Source organism: Rhincodon typus, chromosome 39 (genome assembly GCF_021869965.1).
Source record: "Rhincodon typus isolate 14 chromosome 39, sRhiTyp1.1, whole genome shotgun sequence".
NCBI lineage: Eukaryota > Metazoa > Chordata > Chondrichthyes > Orectolobiformes > Rhincodontidae > Rhincodon > Rhincodon typus.
Genome location: NC_063370.1, coordinates 6,341,306 through 6,350,296, shown reverse-complemented (window position 1 = coordinate 6,350,296; position 8,991 = coordinate 6,341,306). Strand labels below are relative to the sequence as shown.

The 8,991-nt window shown below is 50.9% G+C and overlaps 1 protein-coding gene and 1 long non-coding RNA gene across 2 annotated transcripts in view; both read right to left on the bottom strand.

Moving 5' to 3' along the window:
• Positions 1-2,843, bottom strand: part of LOC109924865 (MAP/microtubule affinity-regulating kinase 4-like) — a 21,161-nt gene extending 18,318 nt beyond the window's left edge. Inside the window, exon 1 of the mRNA XM_048618209.1 lies at positions 2,735-2,843. Coding sequence (XP_048474166.1) covers positions 2,735-2,843 — 109 coding nt within the window. The remainder of the gene's footprint in view (positions 1-2,734) is intronic.
• Positions 2,844-5,187: 2,344 nt separating this feature from the next.
• On the bottom strand, positions 5,188-8,566 carry LOC125487284. The gene is made up of 2 exons (XR_007265782.1): positions 8,517-8,566; positions 5,188-5,618 (listed from the first exon to the last, which is right to left on the bottom strand). It is a non-coding gene; the product is annotated as an uncharacterized LOC125487284 (long non-coding RNA).
• Positions 8,567-8,991: the final 425 nt, after the last annotated feature.

Here is an 8,991-nt window from a genome sequence, read left to right as displayed (position 1 = left end):
CTCTCTCTCTCTCTCTTCACCTTTGTCCCCCACCTCCTTCGCTCTCCCTCTCTCCCCCTCCTTCTCCACCGCTCTCCGTCTCCCTCTCTCTCTCTTCTCCATGTCACTCCCCTTCCCTCTCCCTCTCTCCCCCACTTCTCCACCTCTCTCCATCTCCCTCTCTCTCACTTGTCTCTCTCGTTACGTGGGTCTCTGGATTGACAGTCCAGCGATAATACCACTAGGCCGTCGCCTCCCCATAGGGCTGGGGAACCGTGAATGCACTCCCCCCATCACCGAAGGATCCTTGCTCGGATCATGGAGACTCGGATGTGTAACGCTGTGGCCATTCCACTAGCAGGTTGTGTGTTCAACAGGGACAGGAGCACAAACATCGGGCCTGGCGTGTTGCGGTTCGGAGCGGAGGGAAAGCTGCTTTGAGGCGCCTCCCGTTAAGACAAAATGTCAAACCTGTCCTCTCTCACCCTGCTCAGCAAACGGCAAAACGACAGCAAATTCCTAGATGTAAAACTGTTGACCGAGACACCTCGACCGTGCACGCTTCAAAATGGCAAGCCAGTTTGGTACATTTGCAAACCGTACGGCATTTTAATGCCCGTTTCTCCCTCCGCGAGGAAGCAGAGGGGGGGTGGGCGGGGTTGGGCGTGAAAAGGTGTTTGATTATCGTGCGGTTGCTTGTGGGATCTTGCTGTGCGTTGCGTTCGGTGGCTGGGCTTCCCGCACGACGGCAGCGCCGACCCTTTGAGAAGGACCTGGTGTGCTGCTAGGGGATCACGGGCATTCCTGAGGGGGCAGGAGGCGCTACGGGAATGCAGGTCTCTCTGGCCTGACCCCCCTGCCCCTGCCGCCCTCACTCTCAGGCCTTTCCCTCCGAGCAGGAACTGGTGAATGGCGTGGAGAGGCCGACAGCACAGTGACAGGATCCAGGCTGAGATTAGCCTGCAGGGTGTGGAACGGACTGGAAGTGGCAGTGAACAGAGATAAACTTCCTTACCCAGGGATCAGTGAGTGGGACAGGAAACAGGCCTCAAGGCCAGGATGCGTCTTTTGTGTCAATGGCATGTTTTGCCCCTCAGAGCAGACATTCAGAAAATAAACAGACGACAAAAAAACAAATTGATGTTTTACTCCAGATCGCAGTTAGCAACGCCATGGCTTCTGTTTCTGTTGGCATCTTTCATTCATTCTCTCCCTCTCTCTCGCTCTCGTTCTCCCCTCTCTCTCTCCTGCCCCACCTCTCTCCCCTCTCTCCTCCTCTCCCTGCCCTCTCGTCCCCCTCTGCTTCCTTTTTCTGTCTCCCCCTCACTCCTCTCTCTTCCCCTCTGTCTCTCTCCACTCTGACCCCCTCTCTCTCTAACCATGCCCCCACTTCTCCACCTCTCTCTCCCTCTCTTTCCCTCTCTCCCTCTCCTCTCTATCTCTCCCTCTCTCTCTCTCTCCTCTGTCTCACACCCCTTCACTCTCTCTCCGTCTCTCCCCCTCTCTCTGTCTCCTCTTTCTCTCGCTCTCTCCCCACTCTCTCTCCTCTCTCTCACTTCCTCACCCCCTTCCATCTCCCTCGCTCTCTCCCTCTTCTCCACCTCTCTCCCCTCTCTCCTCCTCTCCCTGTCCTCTCGCCCCCCTCTTCTTCCTCTTTCTGTCTCCCCCTCACTCCTCTCTCTTCCCCTCTCTCTCTCCACTCTCACCCCCTCTCTCTCTAACTATGCCCCCCCCTCTCCACCTCTCTCTCTCTCCCTCTCCTCTCCCCCCCCCCTCTCTCTCCCTCCCTCCCCTCCCTCTCGCCTCTCTCCAGCTCCCCCACCCCTCTTCCTTCTCCCTCTCTCTCTATCCCTCCTCAGTCTGCAGCGTGTTTCACCCTCACCCTGGGGTCCGAAGGTTCTGAGATCAGGAATTCTTGCTCTGGGGCCTGAACACAATTCCTTGCCTGTGGGGGAGTTGGGGGTAGAAACTCCTCACAACATTGAAGAAATATTTTGATGTGCAACTTACGATTCCAAGGCTATGGGCCAAATGCTCAAGTTGAAACGGGACTCAAGTTGTTGGGCAATTGTTTTTATCTGGCACAGACTCAATGGATCAAAGGGCCTTGGTCTGTGCTTGGAGATCTCTATGATGTGTATCAGTGGTAAATGTCCCAGCGCCAAGAGAGCACCGGACTGTTGGAGGCATTGACTTCCGGGTGAGGGGTTAAATTAAAGCCCAACATTCCCGCTTGAAGTAGAGGGTATTATTTTGAAGGAGATCAGTGAGGATGCCCTCAGGACGCTGACCAATAGTCAACCCTTATCCAACGTCACATAAACAGGTGATCTGGCCGTTACCACGTCGCTGATTATGGGAGCTTGCCGCGTATCAATTGGCAGTTTCATGATCCACACGATGCAGAATTGGCCATTCAGCCCATCCAAACCTGCCATTCTAGGTCATCTGCCTCAATGCCATTCATAGAGTCTTAAAGCATGGAAAGAGGATATTTGTGTCTGAGGTGGTCACCTTCACACCTATCTGCTCTCATCCTCTTCCCCCGGCACTTCATAGGATGCCTGCAGGGCGGAAGGAGGCCATTCGGCCCATCAAGTCAAGACAGACAGTCGCTGAAGGTGGAATCGAAGCCGGGTCTCTGCCCTCCCAATGAGGCAGCATTGCTAACCATCTCCCACACGTCTCCTTGCCCCTTTCGATGCTTCTACAGTCTCCAGCAGTCACGAAAGATGCTACACGAATGCAAACTCACATTTTCTCTCCCTCTCCCTCCGCACTGCGCTCAGAGCGGCTGGGGAGTCCGCCCCCAGTATTCTGACAAAGTCTCGGTTAAACACAAAGTTGCAGCGTCTGAGCACCATGGTAAACTCGAATGGTTTTATGTTGCACTTGGCAGAATTCCAGCATCTTGATTGGGATTCTCAGAGAATTCTGTTGATAACTGCTACCCCTGAAGCAGGCTACCCCCTTGTTCCTAAAGCCCTTCTCTGTTCCTATCACTGTCCTCCTAGTTTCTCTCCTTGGTGACACTAGGCACTCCTATCACCTCCAGCCCCTATAAGCCCTCCAAATTCTCTGCAGAAAGAGGCTGTTTGGCCCATCAAGTCCAGACTGACCTCACAGAGATCATCCCACTCGGTCTCGTTCACCACCCTACCCCTGTAACCCCACGTTTCCCATGGCCAATCCACCCCAGCATGCACATCCCTGGGCACTATGGGGTAATTTAGCATGGCCAATCCACCCTAACATGCACATCCCTGGGCACTATTGGGGTAATTTAGTGTGGCCAATCCACCCTAACCTGCACATCTTTGGGACTGTGGGAGGAAACCAGAGCGCCCGGAGGAAACCCACGCAGACACGGGGAGAATGTGCAAACTCCACACAGTCACCCGAGGGTGGAATCGAACCCGGGTCCCTGGCGCTGTGAGGCAGCAGTGCTAACCGCTCAGCCACCGTGTCCCTCTATTCCAATTTTGGTCTTTTCAGACTTCCCCCGCACCCCAGTTTTAACCATTCCAACACTGGCAGCTGTGCCTTCAGCTACCTGGATCCTAAGTTCTGGAATTCTCCCCCTTAACCTCTCCACCATAAAACATCATGTCCTCTCACCCCTCAGTCGCTCCTCGTGTGGCTCAATGTCAACCTAGTTTGGTAACACTCCAACCCCGAATCATCACCCTGTAGAGGAGGCCGTTCAGCCCATTGGGGCAGGACCAGCTCTGACACCTCGTGCCAATCTCCTGCCTTTTCCCTCCATATCCCTGCCCACTATTTCTAACCAAAAATAGCCATCCAGTGCCCCTCCTGAATGGCCTTAGTTGAGCCTACTCCCCTCCACATTTCTAGGCAGTGCAAGTCCAGACCCGAACCACTCTCTGGGCTAGAGAAGTCTTTTTTTCTCTCATGTCACCCTTGCTTCATTTACACATCCCTTTAAATCCGTGCCCATGTTCCTTTAATAATCGGGAGCAGCTTCTCTTTCCTCACGGTTCGAGGCTTGTTCCTGATTTTGAAAATCTCAATCAGACCTCCTCTCAGCTTCGTCCTCTGCAGGGAGAACAGTCCTTCTTCAATCTCTCCTCATCACTGAACATGGACTCAGAACTTTGAACCATTTTGGCTTTGAAGAGGAAAACGCTGCCCCCTATGTCGCACGGGGGGGGCAGGGGGTGGGGGGGGGGGTGGGGGTGGGCTTGTGAAGATCATTTGGGAGAAAAGGGGCTTATATCTGGGGCCGAGGGAGCTTTACTCTACAAAAGTTATCACTGTATCTGACCTGGGTATTCTGTGTGTGGTCAATGGACACCCGATACACTGCCTGTGTCATCTGTACACAGACAAACCTTCACACAGAGACCAGTTGTAGTCCTGGCTCAATGGTTAGCGCTGCTGTCTTGCTGTGATAGGGATCCTGGGTTCGATTCCACCCTCGGGTGACCGTCTGTGTGGGTTTCCTCATACAGCCCAAAGGTATGCAGGTTAGATGTGATTATCCAGGCTAAATTAGAACATGGAAGTGTATAGGACAGGAACAGCCCTTGTTGTGCTGAACATAACGCCAAATTAAACTAATCCTTTCTACCTGCCCTTGGTCCATATCCATGTGCTTATCTAGAAGTCCCTTAAATGCCCCCTATGGTATCTGCCTCCACCATCACCCCTGGCAGTGCATTCCAAACTCCTACCATTCCTTGGATTTAAAAAAAAAACTTGCCCCTCACATCTCCTTTGAGCTTGCCTTCTAGTATTAGACATTTCACCTCTGGGCAAAATTGCAGACAAGGTGGATTAGGCATGGGAAATGCAGGGCTATAGGGTAAGGGTGTGGGATGGGCCGAATGGCCTGCTTCCACACTGTAGGGATTGAAGGAAATCAGGTCTCCACAACACATGCTCTGTCTTGTCCCATGGGAGCTTCATTTCATCCTAAAAGAGTTACAAACATGTGGGGTTTTATTAAAACACGGTGCAGTGATGAAGGGTTTTGTTTTTTTGGGGAGCCAGGCCTTGGCGATCATCCATCTTGAACGCAAATCCTGACCATGGAACTGTGTGAAGACCGAGATACAGTTTTAATGCTAACATCATGTGGGTGACAGTATGTCTGCATAATGACCTCAAACCCCATTTCCCCCTCTCCCCCCAACTCAATGACTTGACTCTTCCATGAACTAATAAAAGCTCCAAAAACAGATTAAATGGCTGCCAAAGACATTTTTTTTCCACTGCTGAATAGCTCATTGTTATGAAGTATTTTTCGAGCCAGCGCTCATTCTCCTCCTGTTGACTGTGAAGAACTTTTTAATGACCTTTGGATCCTTTAATCTCTTCCTGATTTTGCTGTTTTAACCTTCAGGGAACCTTGCATGTTTGTTTAACAAATCCAGTCGATGACGCTCGGTCTCAGACATAGGTGTTGACTTTTGGATCGTCTCGAATCTCAACCTAAGACCTTCCTCCTTTTCCAGTCACTAATTGCGTTGATATCAGTTTTTCAGAGTGATAGACCATTCCTCCCAGGGGACGGTTGGGTTGCGGGGGGCGGGCACTGCTGGTGGGTGTACTCCATGGTGAGAATCATCTGGTACCGCTGGACACTGACTCACCGAAGGACACAAGGTGACCTGAAACTTGGAGAAGACACAAACAATAAAGTCATAGAGTCATACAGCGCGGAAACAGACCCTTTGGTCCAACCAGTCCATAATCCCAAACTAAACCAGTCCCACCTGCCTGCTCCTGGCCCATGTCCCTCCAAACCTTTCCTATTCATGTTCTTATCCAAATGTCTTTTAAATATTGCAACCGCATCCTCTGGAAGTTCGTCCCACACCCTCTGTGTAAAAAATTTGCCCCTTCATGTCTTTTTAAAATGTCTTTCCTCTTACCTTAAAAATGTGCCCCCTTGTCTTGAAATCCCCCATCCTAGGGAAAAGGCAACTAGCTTTAATCCAATCTATACCCCTCAATATCTTATAAAATTCTATTAGGTCGCCTCTCAACCTCCTACACGCCAGTGAAAAAAAGCCCCAGCCTATCCAGTCTTTGCTTATAACTCAGCCGGGAGACCTGGGTTCACTTTGTGAGCTACAGGGAATTGCTGAATTGGCTGGGGCTATTTTTCCCTGGAGCATTGGAGGTTGACAGGTGATCTTATAGAGGTTTATAAAATCATGAAGGGCATGGATGAAATGAATAGCCAAGGTCTTTTCCCCAGGGTAGGGGAGTCCGAAACTAGAGGGTATGGGTTTAGGGTGAGAGGGGAAAGATTTAAAAGGGACCTGAGGGGCAGCGTATTCACACAGAGGGTGGTGCGTGTATGGAATGAGCTGCCAGAGGAAGTGGGGGAGGCTGGTACAATTACAACATTTAAAAGGCATTTGGATGGGTACATGGATAGGAAGGGTTTAGAGGGATATGGGCCAAATGCTGGCAAATGGGATCAGGTTAGATTGGGATGCATGGATGAGTTGGACCGAAGGGTCTGTTTCCATGCTGTACAACTTTATGACCCTAAGTTCCACCTACTCCAGAGGATGTGCAATTACATCTATGAAGAGGTTGATTAGAAAATAGTTTTAAAGAGAATCTTAAAATACGGTGAAATGATGTAGTGGTAGGTGTTGTGGTTAGGGAGGAGCAAAACGGAGTTCCGGAGTTGAGGACCCAGGCGACTGAATGGTGTAGCGATAAAATTCGTGGAATGGGGGAAGAGGTTAGGAATGGCGGGGTGCAGAGATCCTGGAGGGCCGCAGGGTTGGGAGGTGGATATGGAGATAAGGAGAGGCCATCATTTTAAATCTGGAGGAGGTGGGGGCTGGGGTCCTTGCCTAGGACAATGTGCGCAGCAAACGTCAGGTCGGGGTGGTGGGGGCAGAGTAATTTTTATGACTTCTCAATGACCCTCCCCTACTCCAGCTGCTCCCCAGGGCTGTCCCAACCACGACCCTTCTTCATGTGCGGGCTGCACACAATAGCTACGGGTGGGCTATTCAACAGGGAAGGCCATCGTAGACAAGCTGCCATCCAGCACCATTGGTTGGTTCATTTGGTTTTCTGACCAACTGCTTCCTTCCGTTCAGTTTCTGTGATAGTGGGTCCCATTTGGAACATTTCTGGGGAACGCTGGGTAAGCACAAGAGGTCGGAAGGAGCAGGAGGCCATGTGAATCGGATGTGGTGACGTGCGGTGCAAGGATTATGTCAGAGGGCATATTGTTGGAGTGAAGAGTCGCCCATTAAAAACAGAGATGGGCAGGAATTTCTGTTCTCTGAAGGTAGTGAATCTGTGGAATTCTAAAATAAGAGTTGAACTCACTCGAGGCAAAGTGATAATGACAGCCCTTGACATCAAGGCTGTATTCGACTACATGTGGCATCAAGGAGCCCCAGCAAAACTCAAATCAATGGGTATCAGAGGACAAACTCTCCAATGGTTGGAGTCATACCTGACACATAGGAAGATGGTCGTGGTTGTGGGAGGTCAATCATCTCAGCTCCAGGACATCTCTGCAGGAGTTCCTCAGGGTAGTGTCCTAGGCCCAACCATCTTCAGCTGCTTCATCAATGACCTCCCCTCCATCATAAGGTCAGAAGTTGGGATGTTCGCCGATGATTGCACAATGTTCAGCACCATTCGCGACTCCTCAGATCCTGAAGCAGTCCGTGTTCACATGCAACAAGATCTGGACAATATCCAGACTTGGGCTGACAAATGGTAAGTAACATTCGTACCCACACAAATGCCAGGCTATGAACATCACCAATAAGAGACAATCTAAGCATTACCCATTGACATTCAACGGCACGACCATCGCTGAATCCCCCACTATCAACATCCTGGAGCTTATCATTGACCAGAAACTCAACTGTGACAGCCAAATAAGTACAATTGCTCCAAGAGTAGATCAGATGCTGGGAATCCTGCAGCGAGTAACTCCCCTCCTGACTCCCCAAATCCTGTCCCACCATCTACAAGGCACAAGCCAGGAGTGTGATGGAATACTCCCCATTTGCCCCGGATGGGGGCAGCCCCAACAACACTCAAGAAGCTGAACACCATCCAGGACAAAGCAGCCCCTGCTTGATTGGTACCACATCCACAAACATCCCACTCCCTCCCCCCACCGACGCTCAGTTGCAGCAGTGTGTACCATCTACAGGGCGCGCCGCAGAAATTCACCAAAGATCCTCAGGCAGCACCTTCCAAAGCCACGACCACTTCCATCCAGAAGGACAAGGGGTAGCAGATACATGGGAACGCCACCCCTTGCAAATTGATCAAATCAAACTGGGACAACACATCAATAATTGCACGAGCCAAACAGAGACACGCCAGGGAATTCCTGGAGACCTGGCATTCCAACCGGAACTCCATCAACAAACACATTGAACTGGACCCTGTGTACAAACCGCGGAGAATCAGAATGGGGAGTAATACCACCCCACCCCCCCAAGCAAACTGAGGCATATAAATAACAAACGGGACAGAACACCAACGCTTCACTGGAGGCGCACGGACAATCTTACCTAGCAGGGTGATGAAATATTTGCAACCAAACTCACCGGCTCGGCGAGCACGTCTACAACTTCAAATCAAAATCAAAAAATTCCTTTCCGAGCCACTCCCCATCCTGACTTGGGAAATACATCGCTGTTCCTTCCCTGTCGCTGGGTCAAAATCCTGGGAATTCCCTCCCTAAGGGGACATTGTGGGTCAACCCACAGCACACGGACTGCAGGGGTTCAAGAAGGCAGCTCACCCCCACCTTCTCAAGGGGGTAACTAGGGACGGGGCATTAAATGCTGGGCCCAGGCAGCGATGCCCACATCCCACATTGAACTTTTTAAATAAAGAAAGCTTTGGCGCTCAGCCAGCGATAACAAGGTGATTGCATAACACCTCAGGATTAAATCTCTGAGGAACAAAAACAGAAGTTGCTAGAAAAGCTCAGCAGGTCTGGCAGCATCTGTGAAGCAAACACAAAATCAGAGTTAACGTTTC